This window comes from Octodon degus, unplaced genomic scaffold (assembly GCF_000260255.1).
Source record: "Octodon degus isolate 3935 unplaced genomic scaffold, OctDeg1.0 scaffold00002, whole genome shotgun sequence".
NCBI lineage: Eukaryota > Metazoa > Chordata > Mammalia > Rodentia > Octodontidae > Octodon > Octodon degus.
Window position 1 is genome coordinate 6,458,129 of NW_004524578.1, and position 20,099 is coordinate 6,478,227.

The 20,099-nt window shown below is 48.0% G+C and overlaps 1 protein-coding gene across 1 annotated transcript in view; it reads left to right on the top strand.

The window, feature by feature from the left end:
* Positions 1-20,099, top strand: part of Igf1r (insulin like growth factor 1 receptor) — a 284,489-nt gene that overhangs the window by 226,821 nt on the left and 37,569 nt on the right. Inside the window, exons 4-9 of the mRNA XM_004623262.3 lie at positions 3,093-3,241; positions 5,582-5,726; positions 13,823-14,037; positions 16,014-16,140; positions 17,663-17,901; positions 19,928-20,095. Coding sequence (XP_004623319.1) covers positions 3,093-3,241; positions 5,582-5,726; positions 13,823-14,037; positions 16,014-16,140; positions 17,663-17,901; positions 19,928-20,095 — 1,043 coding nt within the window. The remainder of the gene's footprint in view (positions 1-3,092; positions 3,242-5,581; positions 5,727-13,822; positions 14,038-16,013; positions 16,141-17,662; positions 17,902-19,927; positions 20,096-20,099) is intronic.

Below are 20,099 nucleotides of genomic sequence, written 5' to 3' on the forward strand. Positions count from 1 at the left end.
TATATATATATATAGAGAGAGAGAGAGAGAGAGAGAGAGAGAGAGAGAGAGAGATCAGATCTCCATAGTTGCCCAGGCAGGACTGTCACCTTCCTGCACTGGTGTTACATACACATGGCCAAGACTTACTTTTCTTCTTTTTCTGTTTCTCCCCCAACCCAACTCTGTACCCCACCCCCCCACCCCCGCCCCAGTACTGGGGATCAAACCCAGGGTCTTGGCACTGAGCTGCACCCCTAGCCCTTTACTTATTATGATGGTTCTGCTGATTCCCTACTTGTTCAAGCTGGGCTGAAGCTGAGAGTCTGCCTCAGCCTCGCAGAGTGCTACAATTGCAGACTTCTAGGAGCAGCTGGTGGTGTTGGTATATTGGGGGTATTGGGAATTGATCCAGAACATGATGGAATAGAGCCTCATGTCCAGGAATGCATTGGAGACAGAGAAAGATCCGAGGGAATGTGCTGAGGTCCCACTGCCCCTCGGGGACCTGTCTCCAGTGGCCAGAAGACCTCTCACGAGGCCTCACTTCTTCAAGTTTCCACCACTTCCCAATGGTGTCAAGCTGAGGTCTGAGATCCAACTATAGCACATCCTTAGTGTGTAAGAGAGCTGTATCAGTATGTACTGTGGGTCCTAGAGCCGTGCCTGGCATCAAGGAGAGGCCTGGCCACAGTGGAGCCATCACCGTCCTCCCGAGCCCTGGTCTGGGGACAGGAGTGGCACCATCTGTGACCTGCATGTGCAGTTCCTCACGCCACCAGGAGGTATCAGAGGTGGGCAGAGTGGAGCCCTGGCTTCCCAGGGTTGTTTTCTTCCCATGCAGCACATTAAAGAATTGAGCCATTGTTTCCCCTGCCCATTCTGATAATCTGCTCAGAGCTACAGATCTACCTTTTCCATTTTAAAATAAAACATTATCAAGAAATAATAAATACCCTTTCTCTGCCTGTGAGGCCTGTGTAATACTTACTTTAAAATATTTTTTAACTACTGTTTATACTCTGTACCAGAGTGAAGTTGAGGAAGTTTAATCTATAAATACATAAGCAAAACACTTCCTTGCAAAATCATTTTAAGTGCTAAATGAATTCTAGACATTTTAATAAAGGGGTGTGTGTAGCTCAAAATTTTCTCCCTGAATAGAAGATGGAGGGAAACTAAACAAGGATCTGCCTTACAACCTATCCGTAACAGCCCTGGACATTTCTCCCAGAGAAATGAAAACCCATGTCTACACAAAATCATGCACTGTGTTGTTTAGAGCATCTTTATTTGTAATATGCAGACACTAGAACGACGTAGTTGTCTTTCAAAAGGTAGATGGTGAAGGTGGGCTATGATGTTTCCACACACAGGAAGACCACTTAGCTATAGCAGGGAACAAGCCACCAAAATACACTGCAACTTGGATGGATCCCAGGGACGAGATGTTGTGTACCGAAATCCAGTCTCAAAAGGTCCCCATACTGTGTGATTTTATTCTTCAATATTCTCCAAATGATAAAATTATAGAGATGGAGAACAGATTAGTAGTTGCCAGGAGCTAAGGCTGTTAGGGGCCAGGGTGAGGGAAAGTGGCCACAAATGGGTCACACAGAGGGGTCTTGACTACAGTAGGGACCACACAGATCTCTGTGTTGGGCTGGTGTTAATTTTCAGTTTTTGAAATTGTGTTATCATTATGTAAGATGTAGCAGACACTGAAGGAAATTCAGTGGAGGGCTGGTTCATGGATCCTCTGCTGTGTTTGTGACTTCTTGTGCATCTACAATCATTTCAAAATCAGAACTTTTTTAAAGGGAGGGTAAGGAAACATATCTTATTTGGATAAATAAGAAACAGCCGAAGACTTTAAAAAAATGCAGAAGGGAAACCACTGCCCATGGTGGAAAGGAGAGCATTGCCTGAGATATTAGGAGGAGGAGGAATTCTCCTTATTTGGGTGGGTCCAGTTCTGCAGGACTCCAGCATGAACAGAGCAAGCCAAGAAATTTTGTTTACCTGTTAGCTTTTAAACATAGCGAATTCCTATGTCTTTGTCATAGATACAGTATTTTAAGGGAGAGGAAAGGACTTTAATAAAAACAACTCTAATTTACACATTTTTCTTATATCTTTTCTTTATCTTCATGAAGCTTAGTAAAGACCATTGAACAACAATAATTTAAATATGGTGGCTCTCCGACTTCCCTCCCCGTCAACGTCACACACGTCTCATAAGGCTGTACCATCAATTGCTTGGAAATCGACCTGACTTTGTAACCTTGATTCTGCATATAGCTGTAGATCTCGAATATGGAGCTGCTGGATTTGCATTTTGTCTTGTTCCCTAAATAATGGCAGATAAGCAGGAAAAATGCCAGTCTCGTCTCTGACTCCTGGTAGTTCGTGGTATGGTTAGGATAGCGTTTGGAACAGGATCTCATTACAAAGTCCTGGAAATTCCTTGCTTTTATTGTATGTGCAGCAAAAACAACATTTGGATCAATTTACAAGTTTCTGCAAAACATTGTCAAAAAATAATTTCAGTTGTGCTTGAACAAGACAATAATGGGTCTGTGCCGCACACATGGCTTTTAGAATCCCTTGTGGGGATTTAGTGGGCTACCGACTGCAGGAGACAGACGCCTGTTGGTGGCAGGGATGCCACAGTCCTGTTACTGTCCCTTTCCACCTCTCCTGGCTGCTGCCCTGAGCATGCAGCAAGGCCTGCAGAACCAGAGCGGCCTCATTCTCCTCCTGAGCCTTCAGAGCTTTCTTTCTGTGCGTCTGTGTCTCCCACGTGGAACCAGCTGGCTCCCTGTGCGCAGCCTAGAATTCACACATGCTTCCAGAACGGGTCATGTATTTTGTCTGGAAACAAGCATTGTGTTTTTTCCTTCATAGCTCCTTTCCTCTTTTGATCGCACTTTGAACAGCTTATCCCGGGTGGGCTGGAGCACGAGACAGCCAGTGACCACCCGTCCACTTCATAACACTCGCTTTTCAGAATGTGTGCTCCAGTAGCAACTAGAAAGCCTGTTTATAGTTCTTCATTGCAAGAAGGCAGACTTGGTTCTCTGTGTTTTCAGCTGCCTCTTTGTCTTCCATAGCATGTACTGCATTCCATGTGAAGGTCCTTGCCCCAAGGTCTGTGAGGAAGAAAAGAAGACAAAAACCATCGACTCTGTGACTTCGGCTCAGATGCTCCAAGGGTGCACCATCCTCAAGGGCAACTTGCTCATTAATATCCGACGAGGCAGTGAGTACCCCCACCCCTGGATGGGAGGCTACATCTTGGGTTTTCTTGAGTCCATGTAGCTCCTGGTCTGGTCCTCAAGTCACCACTAAAATACAGTTTGGAGAAACAACAGAGTGTGTGACCCTCATGCATGTCTCTTCTCTGAGTTGCATTCCCAGATAAAAACACAGATTGAGAGGCAGGCTGTGTTTCAGCTACTGGTACAGCTTATTCCTATAAAAGGGATCACCCCTCATCCGTCAGTGACATGGTGTGCCGGAGAGGCCAGTCCCAACACATAGGGAATCCAGCAGCGACTAGGGGACTAGAGCATGACTTGCCCGCTCCCTCTGTGGCCAGATCCCCACCTCTCTACGTCCAGAGAATTTGGCCTCCTTACATATATTGAAGAGATGCAGTGAAGGAAAGAACTTGATGTTGTCGTGTCTTCTGAAAGCCAGAAGAGTGGTAGATCTCCCAGCTTCCTTCTGGAAGCCGTAAGACACAATGATGAGTCCTCATACACTACAGCATCAGTCTTGCCCCTGTAGAAGCACCTTGGTTCACAGAAGGTGGCGGTTCTGGAAAGTTGCCCCTAAATCACATTTGTGCAAAGCGTGACACCCTGACTTTTTCCCTTCTGATGTTTGATTGACAAGGGCTTTTAGTAATGTCTTCACTTCTCTACCACTGGGGCTACTTGGTCAGGGTACTGATATTGTCGCCTAGACTAAATAAAGGAAGACATTGCCATTGAAAGGAAAATTTTTGTTTGGGTAGATCCTTTTGTGAAGAACTTCCTTTCATTTGAAGAGAAAAAGAAAGGACTAATATTCTGTAAATCTGAGGGTTTTTTTCCTTTATATTTGTCAAATGAGCACACTGCTCTTACGGTATAGACACAGAAGACACAAGGTTTGAGGCCTTCCTTTCGCGTTCCTGCTGCCCCCTTTTCACTTCCCGTCCCTTCACAGTGGAGACCACCTCGTTACGCTCTTTGCTTTGGCTACATTAATTATAGTCTCTTCAACTTACTCATCCCTGGAACAAACATATCTTGTGTCTAAACTTGCTTTTCTAAAAACAAGCATTCTAGCTCAACGATAAAAAATGCAATCTGTGAATTCCATCCATACAGAAGTATCAGTTGAGAAGAAGCTGGTACATCTCCATGCATGAAGGAAGTGTGTCTCCCAGTTCATGTCCATTGTGAGAAACTAGTTTTGCTTAGGGCAATGGGACGCCTTGTGGAGGAGCCCCCATCCCTTCACTAAACGGCTCACTGGGTGCCGTGCTCAAATTCAAGCTCTTGTTTAGTAAACACCAACTATGTGGAGCCTCTCCTCTTTCCGATTTGAATTTTCCCTTACTTTCTCATGAAAAGCCATTAAATGTAAGCCCTGTCCTTCAAGAAAACACTCCATTCTTTTATTTTTATCATATCAGATCAAAACAGTACCTTTCAGTAATTAATACTTTATAAATCAGACAGAGTAAACTCCTATCATTGAATTATACCGAAGTAAAATCTTTATGGTAGTTTTGGCACAAGTCAAATTGAAGTATATGTCTATTATTTAGAATAAGAAAAGTGTGGGCTAACAAGATGAAAGGAAATCCACAGTTTCTATGTGATTTTTAAAATATTTTTAACAACTTTTTCTATTTTTTAGTTTTGAAAGTGATACATGATCATTATAGAAAACAAAGAGATACAGGAATGGCTTTTTTAAAATGCATCTTCACGATGAGGGAGGTGGCTCTGTAGTAGCATGCTTTCCTAGTGTGTGTGAGGCCTTGGATTCAATCCTCAGTACCTCACATAAAAGGGGGAAAATCACCTGCAGATAGCCCTTGTACATTCGGTTTGTTTTCCTCCAGTTTTAGTAAGGTGGAATCTTTAAATATAGAACCCGTATCTTAGGAACTGGAAACACAGTGAAGGCAGTTCCTAATGAGACCGAGAAAATACTGTTTATTAGCCAGGGCCTTGTCCTGTGGAGGCAGGTCTGGCTGCTGACAGAGCCCATTAGAAGGCATCCCCTGGATTTGTCAGCCTGAGCTAATTGGCAGTCTGATATTTATGATTTTACATTCTGCTAATCAGTTTGGGATCTGCAGAACCCAGACTCCTAGAAATTTGCTTTCTCCTGCCTCAGAGGTCTTGCCCAGAAGTGGCTGTTGAAAGTTAAGGTGAAAGAAGTATGTTTTTGTGACAAGAGATGATGGCCGTGTGCCCACATCCTGAGCATCTCCCCACACACAACTCCCCTGAATCGCTCCCCATACCACGCTGCATGGGCCTGAGCACGTCCCCCCGCTCCCTCACCCAGTGACAGCACAGCCCCTCTCTTGATGCAGATAACATTGCGTCGGAACTGGAGAACTTCATGGGGCTCATTGAGGTGGTGACCGGCTACGTCAAGATCCGCCATTCCCATGCCTTGGTCTCCTTGTCCTTCCTGAAAAACCTTCGCCAAATCTTAGGGGAAGAGCAGCTGGAAGGGTAAGTGCTACAGGTTTCATGGGAAATTATGTTCCTGCGACAAAGTACAGTGTTTGCGCACCTGTGCAGTGTTTGTGAAAAGGAGAGCCCTTGCTTGTTACCCAGGAGGGGACCAGGGGCTGCCCAGCTGCCTGGGTGCGGGCTGCCTTTTCCTGGCAGAGTCGTGTGCAGAGTTGTAGTTCTCCACTCCTAGGATGTTGTTATGTTGGATAACAGGGATGTTTTCCTTCCTACTGAATTGGAACCTGTAGGTGCGGGTGCGCCATGCTTTGGGGACTCTTCTTCTAAGAGTGAAAGTAATCAGTCTAACTTGCTTAATTCTCAGTGTAATTATGATTTACGTGACCCATATCTGCCTGAGGGCGCTGCACTGAACTGTGTAAAAGTCATTGCATGCTTCCAAATATTGAAGCCTAAGGGACTTTGTAAAATATGGTCAGTTCATTTTGTGATAAAGTAATCTTGATTCCTGAAATTGTTTTCATTGATTAGCTTATAGGATTTTTGCTATTGATAGAACTTTTGCCTTCTGCGGAGATGTGCTTTATGGTAGAGATTTTAAAACAGCCGTGGGCTTTTCACCAGAGGATAAAGGCTGGTGTTTCTTGCGTACTTCGTTTCTTTCCAGCCACTAGCCAGCCTGTGCCTTCACACCTGTCCTGCCACATTCTCACTCTTCAGAAGAGCGCCTCGCTGACCCTGCGTGAAGGTTTACAGATTAAAAGGAGTTATTAGTGAAGGGCTAGGTTCCTTCTTAGCGGAATTTGGGGAAATGATTTAGGGAAAAGCGAGTGGGAAGGTCATGGGAGAGGTTGTCCTTGAAGATTTATCTGCCCTAACTGAGGAAAGTTACCACAGAAGGGCTTCTGCACAGCCTCCCTGTCTTTCTCAGACTAAATCTTGGTCAGTCTTGAATTCCTAAAATTCCATCATCTGATATAGCTAAGGAGAAAGAGGGCAGCTCTTCATTCCCTCTTGGAAAGGCACTCTGTCCTCCCCACTGGGAACACTAATTGTTTAGAAAAGTTTTTCTCTTTGCAAATCTAAGGAGAGTGCCAGGCCCTAACTGCGACTGCATCTGGGGGGAAGCAGGGACCTTTTCAGAGTGAGCTGCTGGTCGTTGTTGTATTAAATTTAAAGACGAGTTGAACTCTGTTTTTCTTTTTGCCTCCAAGTACTTCATTTCTGGAATCCCAGATTTCATTAAGTACTTTCACTTTGGCACATTGTAGCTGTCAAATTTTCTGAATGCTTAAGGATATGCTGTTTGGGGGCTGTTTTTCTTCCCCAGGTTTGAGCAAGTGCTAGGCATAGAGGAGAAGGCCAAGAGAAGACTTTAATTGGTTTTTATTAGGAGTTAATGCGTGGTGTGATTACCTTTTCATTGTGCACTAAGTAAATTTATCATGCATTTAAATGTGGCTAAAATTAAAGCTGGGGTTTTATTCACAGGATATTTAGGATGTATTTCTCATTATATGAAACCTGCATACAACCCAAGGTACCAGTTGGACCTTTAAGGATGCACATGTTTGGGGTCTTCCCAGGCAAGGGCCAGCCCTGCCCTGCCCTGCCCTGCCCCCAGGACAGCCTGCATGCTGCTTCCTCCAGGCTGTGCCTCCGGCCAGCGCCCTTGAGACTCTGGCCGTTCCTAGTGGGAGCTGCTTTCTCATGGCTGCCTTGCTTTGCTGTGAGCAAAGGCATAGCTCATCTCCACTTGCCTTGAACTCTTGGGGAGCTCTGTTTGTTTCAGGGGTGACCAGCAGCAGCACCTAACTTCTTCCCCTTTTTAGGCCTAGGGATACAGTTAGGCCTGTACCTGTAGCTGCTACCCCATTTCTCCTGCAAGGAGTGAAAAGACAGAAGGCAGAAAGAAGGAGGTGGGACGAAGAGGTGAATGCGTGGAGCGCAGCGCGTAGCTTGGGGTGGGGGTCCCGGAGAAGGAAGGAGTGTGCCTTTCTTGGGGAGAAGATTCTGCCGGCTTTCGAGAAGAGATGGCGTATGAGATAAGCCTTGAAGGATTTCCAGAGAGAGAGAGGAGAGGGTGAGGATGGGCAGTTCCGGGAAGGAGTGGCAGGAGCAGGGATGACGAGTTGGGGCATCCTGGGGCCTGTTTGACAGATACTCCAGGGGAGGTAGGTGGCACTAGGACCACGTAAGATGTCACACCCAGGTGTGGAGGTTATAATTTAGGTAGGTCCTGGAGCACATTCGAGGTTTCAGAGTAGAGGAGCATTAGCGAAGCTATCTGGATTTTAATTTCAGTGTGGTTTTGGTGTAAGCCAGGGTGATGTTGATCCCAGCGTTTCCCAGAGTTTGCTACACACTAGAATCCTCAGGAATCCCTTGGGAAGGGGGAGGCTTTCAGGAGGTTTGTAATTTCCACTGTGCACCGCCTTCTCGCGCAGTCAGTGTCCAGGGTAGGTGGGAGTCGGGCATCTCTGTTTCTCTCAGGAGCTCTGGGTGCTTGGTCTGTGCAGCAGAGGTTGGGAGTGATTGCTCCATCCCTCTCCTATGCTTGCGTCCCCAGAGCACTTTATGAGTAAGATGATAGTTTTTGTTTCATTTTTGCCGTGACATACTGTACTTCTTGAACCGTTCTTGTAGCTATGAGAACCTAGATAAGTGTCTCCATTTGGTCAGATGGGATGAAAGTTCAGTAGACTTTTATTTTGATGAGAGGAGTAATTCATTATATGGAAGTTCTTCCAACCCAGCAGCACTGGTTTTCCAAGATGACATTGAGATCCTGCTTGAAATCTCCTGAGCAGACTCAAGGAAGCTCAAGCACATCACCCAGAGCAGAGGCCCCTCGTCCTCACCCAGGGCCCCCTGATCTTCCTTTCACCATCATTGTGAGCTGGTTTCATACCTGACTTGCAAGCTGGCGACAGCTAGCAGCATTCTCGGCAGGCGACAGCTAGCAGCATTCTCGGCAGGACAGGCTGATCTTCACTGAAGAAGGGGAGGCACCCATACCTCAGATGCTCTTCCATTTGTCCAGAAAGATGGCCAGGGTGTCCGCAGGGACATGACCTGCTCTGTGTAATCCTGTCGCCAGCAAATGGTGTGGGATATTAAGAGAATCAAGGTCTGCCTGCTCTTCACAGAGGAAACGGGTTTTATAATTTGTATGCACAAGATGGCTATAATTTTTATGCACTTGAATAAGAGAGCAAATGTTTCTTGTATCTATCTGTAACATTTTCTGATTTGGACATTTTTTTTATACTATCAAGTAAGTAAGTTCTTAAAATTTTAAGTTTCCTGAGGCCTAGCGGTATGCGTAAGTGACCCCAGTGAGTCACTTAACAACACAGCCAGTCTGTCTCAAATAAAAAGAAAAGAAGGGCTGGAGATTATAATTCAGTACAGGGGCCCTGAGTTCAGTCCCTGGGCCTGAAAAAACAGAACAAAAAAGAAGTCAGATTTCTTCTGTTGTCTTGGAGTGAATAAAAATTCTTGGAAGTAGTAGATGATAAAAATTTGCAAGCCCAGGGTTGCAGCTTAGTGGTAAGAATACATGCCTAGCGTGCACAAGGCCCTGTGTTGAATTCTCAGAGGAAAAAAAATACCTTAGGTGCACTCAGGCATTTCTGTGCTTCTGTCACACGCACTTGACTTTGTAGCCCTTCCTACCACCTTCTTGCAGCTCTGAGACATAGCCGCACTTGGACACCTTCCTAAGACTTTCAAAAAATACACACTCACCCATGCGACCAGCAGTTCCAGAATCTACCCAAGAGTAACAAGAGCATGCCCGTACAAGACCTGTGTGTGAGTGCGCATAGCCGTGGCATTTGTAAGAGCCCGCCACCTTCCGCAGAACCCAGCCTGTTGGAAATAATGTGGATGTTTATCACCGAGTGCATGCATAAACAAAACGTGACACAGCAGAGTACTGGTAAACAGTAAAAAGGAAAGTAGCGTGGTACGTGTAAGAACACGAGTGACCTTAGAGACATTAGACGGTATAGGGGAGAGCACCAGGCACACAAGGCCGTGCTCCCAGTAGTATGTAATTTCCAGAAAAGGCAATGGACAGCGAGTGGTGGGGACCGTGGATAGTGATAGCTGGGGCCAGGCGCAGAGCTGGAATGTCAGCAGGAGCGCAGGACCTTGGCAGTGATAGAAATGTCTGAAAATGGGTAGCAGAGATGGCTGGAAAGCTCTGTAAGTGCCCAGAAGCTCGTGGAACTACGCACTGGTGATGGGCGAAATGTTTGGCATGTAAATGATACTCCAATAAAGTTATTTTTAAAAACACCCAAGAGGAAATATTTTCTGAGTATCTGTGTGGTGCCTGGCTTTACCTAGGCTTACTTTTCTGCCCTTGCCAAGCCCTAGTGCATGGTGTGGTACTGAATTTAGGATCGGGCACAGTGAAGCCAGCCATCTGCAGCTGGATTGCAGGGGGCCTCTGCAGGGAGGAGGCCATGGCCTGCATCAGCTGCAGAGTGTTGGTACCGAGGATGACTTTGTGCTGCGTTCTGATGCCCTCTAGAGACAGCTGTCAGAGGGCAGCAGTTTCTCCTTGGAGAAACCAACTGAACTTAGCGTGTGTATTTGCAGATTTTCTTGCTGAGCTTGAAAGGTGGGAACTGTCCCTGCCTACCTCCATGGCTGTGGACCAGTGGATCAGGGCATAGGACTTTTCTGTTCTCTGACACTTTGTTCTGGGGTCTTTGACACTTCAGAGAGCAGAAGAGGTCATCCCACACCTTTGTGAGATAATTCAAAGCTCACAGTACCCTTTTATATGTACCTCATCCAGTTCTTCCAACTGGCCTCGGGACCAGAAGAGAGCAGAGAAGGTACCTCACATTTGCAGCTGAGAAAATCCAGCCAGAGAGAAGCCAAACACACTACCTAGAGTTGTTACTGAGCAAGTGGTAGAAAGAGGGCTTAGATCAACTCTTGGGATTCCCAACTAGAAGGCTCTGAACCCTGTGCCAGGGACTGTCCTCTGAGGACTGCTCAGATCCCAGGCTACTGTGCCTGCCCTTGTTCCCCCTCCTGCTCCTGGGGGAACACTGCTCCTGACACTCGGAGCCAGGATGGCCCTGCCATGTGGCCACAGTGACACACTTCAGTCCGTGTCGATGATGCCATGCTCATGCCTCCAGAAGCCCCACCCCAGCTGGTGTACACAGATTGGCAGGTGGGGCCCATCCATGTGGAGAAACATGGTTTTTTACAACATTGAGAAGGCTGAAAGCCAAGAAAATAATATCAACAAAACCCGAGCATTATAGAACCATCGGGAGCTAATGAAATGCCCAAAACTTCAACGAATGTAAAGGCAGTGAGCTTGGAAACAACTATGAAATCACACTTACTAAATAATTTCCTAGGATAGTCATTTCCTTTAAGGAACAGTGAAAATGCAAGTTTATTTTAAAGATGTGCGGACAGATCTCTGCCTTTTACCCTCTCTTAATTATCATCTGATCACAGAAATTTGGTGGGAGCAGGACCCCAAGCTGGGGTTGGAAAGCCAAGAGCATGACAAACAGACAGCTAATGAAACGCTTGATTATTGTTCGATACGGGTTTTATTTATATTTTTCTTTACCTTCCACGGGCTCCGTAGCACCAGGGTTTTATTGATGTTGGTATCCTGGCTCCCAGCTTTCACAATGCTGTGAAAAATATTTGTTTACTATAAAAAGATAATCTTGCTTTTCAAAGTGATTAATCAAATACACAGAACTTCAGTGTGCCTGCCATTCATTGTCAAGTTCCTGATTTATAATTCATGCTTCCTCCCATGGGGAGAAGAATGTTTTGTTCAGAAGGTATTTTCAGTGCAGCTCTATTTCCTACTAGTGAAATTAGTTTACTAAAAGAGGCTTCATCCTGGATTGAGGGGGAATTTGACCTGATTAATAAGTCCCTACGTCAAGCTCAGCCCAGAGGTTTCTTTGCCAGTAAGGAGACTTTTGTCCCCAGGCGTGCCTCAGGGACCAGAGAGCAGCCAGACCCACTGGGCTTGGCAGTGGCATTGCAGTCTTCTCCTTTGGACCTAGCGCAAACCCATTTCTATCTCTGTGACCCTTGTGTGCTTGTCGGGTGGTGCTTAATGACCCTGACCAGCAGCGAGAGAGGACCAGGAACAGCTATGTCTCCAGGGACGGCAGGCCCAGCCAGGCTTGTGTCACCGTCTAGACGCTTGGAAAATGCCTTTGATTCCTTTGTCAAGACACAGATGCAGAAGCGAGAGATCTGTATTGACTGTCATGTCCTCACTACTCATTTGTGGGTGTACATGTGTCCTGAGAGTGGCTTGGGAGCATGCACCTGGTGTGGCGCCAAGGTGCTGACCTTGCGTGGGTGGCACTCTCACCCCAGTCTGTGCCAAGGGCCTGTGCTGAAGGGTAGGGCTCCAGGTGGCAGAGCCGATTCCACCTCAGCTCCGTGACCCCTCTGGGTACTAGGGCTATTGAAGCCAAAAGGAGCTCAGCTGCCACCTGCTCATGCCCCTGTGGTCCTGTCAGTGAGTAAAGGATGCCACAGACAAGACAAAAGGTCTTTGCCTTGAGCCTTACAGCCCTCAAATGACGTGTCCACACCATAGTCTCCATTTCTGAGTTCTCTCCCGGTCTCTGAACTCCCGAGGAGGTGTCTAATGTTGCTTGGCAACGTTGTCCCAGCAGCTGGTGCTTTAGTCTGGAAAGACTCAGCTAAAGATGGACCAGCTGGTTGGAGGTCCTGGCTGGGAGATGAAGCCCCAGCAGGTGCAGAGAGGTGCCCAGTGCATACAGCCTCCGGGGCAGAAGAGGACTCCAGCGTTCTCGCTTGTCCTGGCTATGTTCGTTTCTTGCATCTGCATGAATCTCAGAAATAGCTGAAAGTGCTTCCCCAAATCTAAGATCTAAGGGAACCTTAGAAAGAAACCAAAGGTGTGGAGCAAATGTGGGAGAAGGGTTCTAGGCCCAAGGGAACAGACCCACTGATGCACCAGCCTCAGACCATCAGCCGTGGCACTGCCTGCTGGCTTCTCCTGGGGGGTGAGCGAGGAAGGCCAAGCCGAGGTCAGGTCTCTAAGCTGGACCTACACCGTGCTGTTTCACCCCCCAAGACACAGTTTCTCCCATACCTAGTGGCCACTGGTAGTAATTTCCCCTGTTGACTGTCTTCACATCTTGCCTTTAGTGGACAGTGTGGGCACTGGGGGAGGAGTCATGGCCAACCAGCTGGGCTCTGGGCCTCTACCACCTTGCTGCTGAAGCTCAGCCTCTGTTGGACCAGTAGTTTTTCCAGGATGATCCTAGTATTGGCAGTGTCAGCATTACCTAATATCTAGAAGAAATGCAGAGTCTCCATCTACCCCAGACCCCTGCATCAGAAACTCCAAGTATGGAGTTTTGTACTCTGAGAGCAAACTTTATACACACAGAATATGGAGAACCAGTGAATTAGACACACAGTCACACTGCCTAGTTGGGCACCCTGGGATGGGGAGGACCATCTGGATGACGTCTTTCCTCCCTGTACCTGCAGGGACTAAAGTGCAACCGTCTTGGGATGAAAGGTGTGTGTAGAAGAGGGAACAGCCTAGGGCTGCCTGCCCCTCAGCTGTCTCCCATTCCATCATGCACTGCTGATTGGGCACGGGTGGGAGTTTCTCCTGAGGATAACGGGAGGCTTTGCAGCAAATATGTAAGCCGTTCTGGTTGGGTAGCAGAGCGTGTCTGTTCTCCCACACAGATTTCAAGTGCAGAGTACATACCTGGCTCTGAGATAAACAACCAACAGCATTTCTAGGGGATGATTGGAGGAGCATCCTCTAGTGTGTGGAGCCTTAGATGTTGGAATAGAGATCATAAAATTAATTAGGTCCTATTGATTTCAGTATGTTGCCCTTGACTCATGCTATTACCTTGGTTAAGAGTCTCTCTCTCTCTCTCTCTCTCTCTCTCTCTCTCTCTCTCTCTCTCTCTCTCTCTCTGCATCAGTAACTAAATCTTGTATTGGTAAAGGAAAGGCATTGTGGAGCTGGAGCACCACAGAGGAAGCCATGCTGGCTGGGCCAGCAGATGGGTGTGGCCCACGGACACGGGCAGGTACACTAGCATCCATGTCTCTGCCCCCAGGAACTACTCCTTCTACGTCCTGGACAACCAGAACCTGCAGCAGCTGTGGGACTGGGACCACCGCAACCTGACCATCAAGTCAGGGAAGATGTACTTCGCTTTCAATCCCAAACTGTGCGTTTCTGAAATTTACCGCATGGAGGAAGTGACGGGGACGAAAGGGCGCCAGAGCAAAGGGGATATAAACACCAGGAACAACGGCGAGCGAGCCTCCTGTGAGTGACAGGGTTCAGCCCTCTGGGGGCTCCACAGCGATGCTAACCACAGGCCTTCTTCCTGTCAGCCTTCCCAGTGCACTGGGGAGACCCCTCCCATTTCCCGTGGCAGGCCACCAGCCATCCTAGGCCCGTTCCTGTGTACATCTTCCCCTCTTCGCAGCCAGTAGGGAGCGGGTCTGGATGTTGCCTGGTCCACGTGCATTCCCAAGCACTTGTGTCTGCGTGTTCAGTATTGCATCGAAAAGTAGGTTCCCACCCAGCCTCCGAACAGGTGCTCGCGGAGCACGCAGCTCAGTGTCGTTTTCTGTGTGGGCACACAGGTCCAGCAGCTCTGCTTTCCATGTCCTGTGGAAGGGACCATAAGCAAACAGCTGTTGGGGACCACAGGCTCCCCAGCCCACCCACACAGCCCCCTGCCTGCTCCTACCCTGGCAGAGAGAGATGGGCTGAGCCTGCGTCTTTATATCCATGAAGCTGTTTAGATTTTGAGCCATCTAATCATAACCTTGCTCTGGTGATATAGCTTTGATGTTAAGGTCTCACCGACATGGAGCCCAGCCTCCGTTAGCCCAGCCTTCCTGCCAGCATGGCGCTAGGCCTTAGGTGTCACAGTGCATGGCTCCTTTATTAACTCTTAGGTGTCACAGTGTGTGGCTCCTTCATTAACTCTGTGTGAGACAAGGTTTTAGGAGGGCAGAGCTTTATTGCATAGGCTGGGGTAGTTAAGGCAAATTATGTTTCTACCTTTGATTTTAGATTAAAAAAGGTAGAATAATTTTTGTGATCACAGTGATTTGAACACACACACACACACACACACACACACACACGGAGTTAGGTCTGTGAAAACTGCTTAACAGTTGGCCAATGCTTGTGTTGTGCGTGTATGGATTTGCATGGTAGACACTCAGCCCCTGAGGAAGTGAGGGGGGAGAGAGGTGAGCCAGCATGGGGTAGGGTGTAGCCAGCGTCCCTCCCCACAGCCGGGCCCCTGCCTGCTTCCCTATTGAGACCAGGGCAGAAGCAGATGTATCAGAGCACCCTCAAAGTGCTCTCTCCCTACTCAGCCTGCCCGCCCTGTCAAGCTGCAAAAGCAGCTGCTGTTATTCTCCTCTGAGAGTGCAGTGGTGGTTTCCCTAGGCATTACACCAGTAGGGCATACAAGGTGCTCCTGGTCTCAGCCAAGCCCCTGTATGCAGAAGACTTCCTGGGGTGGCACTCCCCTCCATCTCTCTGCTCCACCTCCTTGGTGCATGATCCAGTTCAGGCCAACACAGGGGCAGGACAAGCAGTCAGAGTTCTGGGTCTCCTGAGCCATGCAGCAGCAGTCAGCTCTTCGCTGGCTCTCACTGCAGGTGGAACCTGATGCAGAGACCATAGGGGCTCGGGGCAGCATCCCTAGGGGCTAGACCACAGCCGCCACGGCTCCCCTCCGCTCGACACACGGGTGGGCCCAGTGCAGCCCGGTTCCCTCGCTAGAGACCTCTAGGAAATTCCATGTCTTTCCAATTTTATTTCCAGGTCAGGCTAAGAGCAGTTCTTCTGTGGTCCTTTTGGAGACCTGTGTCTGCCTCAGGGAGATGCGCAGGAATAGCCAGACACCACACCTGCAGACTAGCTGCTGTTTCCTCAAAAGACCTGGTCCAGCTTAAAGTTCACTCTCATGTGACCAGGCCCCCGTTGGCAGTCAGCAGCTTGGGGATGGCCAAGAGAGGCACCTACTTCGTTCTTTCAGGTTGAGGAACAATTGCTGGTTCACGTCCATTCCCTGGGCACATAGCCAGAGCAATGACTGAACTAGAACAAACAACCACTTGGGTCTTCACACAGTGAAATGCTTGAGTTGCTAGTAGAAAGAATGCCACCTGCAGCGTCCAGACAGGGACGCCATCTTTGGAGAGGAGGGCAGGAATGCTCGGATCAGTGTCTTTTCAGAGATCTTTGTCACTCACTGGTGTACCTCTGTCTCCCAGGTGAAAGCGACGTGTTACGTTTCACCTCCACCACCACGTGGAAGAACCGTATGATCATAACCTGGCACCGGTACCGGCCCCCGGACTACAGGGACCTCATCAGCTTCACTGTTTATTACAAGGAGGCGTAAGTTTCCACACTGGTGGCGTTCCGCTAGTGGGCCTGGGCACAGCGGTGCCCCGTCCTTTGGATGTTGTGTGTGTTGTCTGGAGGGAAGCCAGCAGCGACCCCATGGAAAACTGGGCTGAGTGCGGGCTTCCCTCTCACATGCGCTTTCCAGCTAGCCCAAGGTTCCATCCCACGATAGCTTGGGCTGTTCATTGTTCAGTGCTAGTTACAGATGTTTGAATAAACCCTAAGAGTTGAAAAGCTTGAAATTTTAGAGGATTGGGTCGCCCTGAAGTGTCATAAACTGTGACACATGACTTGGTTGAAATACTTTTGGACTCATGCACCCCTACTCCAGCTATACCCGCATGAGTAAAGCCCTAGCCTGGCCAGTTGCATCTACCGGCCTGTCCCAGCCACTGCTCAAGGTCATGAGCCCCAAACAAAGGAAGGAGTGGAGACACAGACCGGCTTTGGCTTTGGCGTCTCCAGCCTTTTGTGACTTCTCCCAGAATCTAGTGGGGGCTTTCCCACGCCATCAGGTGACATCTGCCTGTCTGTGCAGCATGACATCCTCCTCCAGGCTGCAGCTCTGCTGGGTCTCCCTGCTCCTCCCTGCACCCCCTCATCTGGGTTGTTCTTGCAGTCGCCTTAGCCAGATCCCACCTCATGCGTATGTCTGTCCCAGCTGCCTGGCTTCCCTAGAGCAAGAGGCAGAGGCAGCCTCTACCATCTTTCCTTCCCCCTGCTGGGCCAGGGTCCTGGAATTGGCATAGCCAGTGACAAAAGTTGAAACAGGATGGTGACGGCTAGGCATTCCGTGTTTGTCTGTTTTCATTTATGTCTTTGGTACAGGTCTCACTACATGGCTTGGACTCATTTGCAGTAATCCTCTTGTTTTTAGGCTCCCCAGTGCTGGGATTACAGGCATGCACCACCATGCTCAGACTGGGTCGCAGGTTCAGCGTGCCTGGGGGTGGGGCCGACATAGTATGCAGGACCAGGGATCGAACCCTGGTCCCTGCACTTGCCAAAGCAGGCACTTAGGCCACTGAGCTGTCTCGCCAGCTCTGTGATCAGTGTTTGTATGTGTAGGAATCCCCTGTGGTCTCCCGTAGTGACAGCGTGCAGGTCACATTAATGCCTGTTTCAGAAGCTGGTGACTAGTGGCACCTTTATCTCATCAATGGAGAACTCCTACCCAGCCATGCATCTGTACACAGATCTCTGCTCTCTTTGAAGTCCCTCTGATACTTTGCGTCAGCTGTTCATTTCACTGAGTCATAGCTGAGTTTCTGAGACAATGTGAAAACTAAATATTTGAATATTATAAGATACTTAAGCATCAGAATATGCTGTGAACAACTCATGTTAGAAGCTGCTTCCTTTTTTCTGTTTTCTCAAAATCCTTTATCAAATCTGATGTTTGTATTAAATGACTGTGCTTCGTTTTACTTAATGATGAAAAAAACTGCTACAAGTAAGGAGTTTCGGAGCCAGAGCCCAACACATGCCTTACACTTGGTTGATTATCTTTCAGACCATTTAAAAATGTCACTGAATATGACGGACAGGATGCTTGTGGCTCCAACAGCTGGAACATGGTGGATGTGGACCTGCCTCCCAACAAGGATGGGGAGCCTGGCATCCTGCTGCAAGGGCTGAAGCCCTGGACGCAGTACGCAGTCTACATCAAGGCCGTGACCCTCACCATGGTAGAGAACGACCACATCCGTGGGGCCAAGAGTGAAATCCTGTATATCCGCACCAATGCTTCAGGTACCATGTGCCAGACAAGCCCCTGACATCCCTCCTGCCCCCACTTATTTATGAGCTTGCTGTGCTCCAACAGACGGAAGTGTGTGTGTAGACTGGCAGTAAGATGCGTGTGCTGTGTCTTTCTCATGGGTGCATAATGCTCTGTTGGTTTCGAGTGAATCCATTTGTGGCCTCTAGTTTTTTTGTTTTGAGACATGGTCTTGCCGTGTTGCCCATACTGGGCTCAAACTTACACTCCTCTTTCCACAGCCTCCTAGAACTCTTGGATCATGGTGTGTGCCACTGCACCTGGGGTGCATGATCTTTCCCACTGCAGCACCTCAGGTTCTCCTGGCTCAGCTTTTGGATTTGGAACCATCTCCTGTCACCTACCTCCCTCTTCTGTGCCTGTGAGCCCAACTTGCCCGGGTGCTAGGCTAGTGTCGTAGCTTCCCGTCATTCGGACAGAATACCTGAGAAATACAATTTTAAGATAAGAAAGACTTATTTGGGCACATTGTTTTAGAGGTTCAGCCCATGGTCTCTTTGCCCGCTTTGTTTCTGGGTCCAGGGTAAGGAAGAGCATCATGGAAAGGGTATAGCAGAGTGGTTCACCCCCTGGCAGCCAGGAAACAGACAGGTAGAGAAGGTCCTGGGGACAACGTAATCATCCCGAAGTGTCCATCACCTCTAGATTGCCCAGCAATCAGTCCTTGTAGTGAGTTGGAGAAAAATAGGAATTTTTCCTTACTATAGAAATTTATTAAGAAACATCTTTCTTTCCCCCAAAAGATAAAAAAAACCAATCCCTGTACAGAATGAATCTTCTCCCTGCATTTCAGCCCTATCCTCACAAGTCGTAGGAACAGATTAATAACTGTTCTTGTGCCTGTTTTTTGTGACACCTATATTGAAACATATAGGAATAAGCTGTTTATTTTTTAAGTACTTGCTTTTGGAAACTAAATTGACCAAGGACAGGTGATTGTATTTTCTCTGGAAAAGCTAGTGTTAGCCATAGCCTTTCCCCAAAGTTCTACCCCTTGGAGAGGCTGGGATCCCTGTGTTCTGTATCCTGTAGTGTTTCTCATTTCACATTTAAAAACAGCCTGTTGGTTCAGTGCATACTGGGAAGGTACCTCTTGAGCTTTGGAAAAACTACCCAAATTGCTGCTTTTTGTGAACCCAGTGAGAACACAATTTAAGATGTGGTTGGGCGCATGCAGTGGTACGGCTGTAGACAGAGAACGCGATGTCAGTGATCCTGGGATGCATGTTTCCTCCCTGATACGTCAGCACTTGGCCTGAGCTTGGGTGTCAGCAGAAGTTGAGGTTGATTGGATTATAATGCTTTGCCCGTAAATCAGTGTTCTTTTGCTGGTAACAGAGTCTTCTGCTTAAAATCAGGGCTTACACGTGTTTGCATCTGTAGGCTGCTTTGCAGTCGAGTCCCAGTCAATCGGCTGGAGCAGATTATCGGATTGGCGGGCTTCCTTGCTGTCTGCACTGCCTTTCCCCTGATCTCTTTCTCAGAGGCATGCATGCTTCTGTGTACACACACGCACACGCACACGCACACACACACATACAGCCAGCTTCCTCCTCCTTCCACCGTTCCCTTCAGCTTCTTACATTTTTACCAGAGATTTAACATCCCAATCAGTCAGTTTTCCACTTGGTAAAACCACTGGAGGTAAGTGTGTTGCAGCTTGGAAGCTGTAAGAAAAGAGAAATGTGGGTATCTGAATGACCTGTAGATTTTAAGTCAGCTGTTCCTCCCCTGCCCTTGCCCTGGGAACCTTTTCTACTTGCAACTCAGCTGTATTTGTTTTCACGGCGATTACCCAAGAATAGATGCTATAAAGGGAGATGTTGGCATTTAAATTAGTACTCTTTGAAAAGGTTCGGTTTTCACTGTGTGTTTCGGTTTTTATTGCTGTCTTCTTATCCAGGTCATACTTGCAAATTCCTGTTGATTTACAGAGTCCCTAATGCCTCGACCTTAAACTCGTTTATTTTCTGAAATGCTCTCTGTCCTCCTTTCCAGTCCCTTCCATTCCCCTGGATGTCCTTTCGGCATCTAACTCGTCTTCTCAGCTCATTGTGAAGTGGAACCCTCCGTCTCTACCCAACGGGAACCTGAGCTACTACATCGTGCGGTGGCAGCGGCAGCCTCAGGATGGCTACCTGTACCGGCACAACTACTGCTCCAAAGGTAA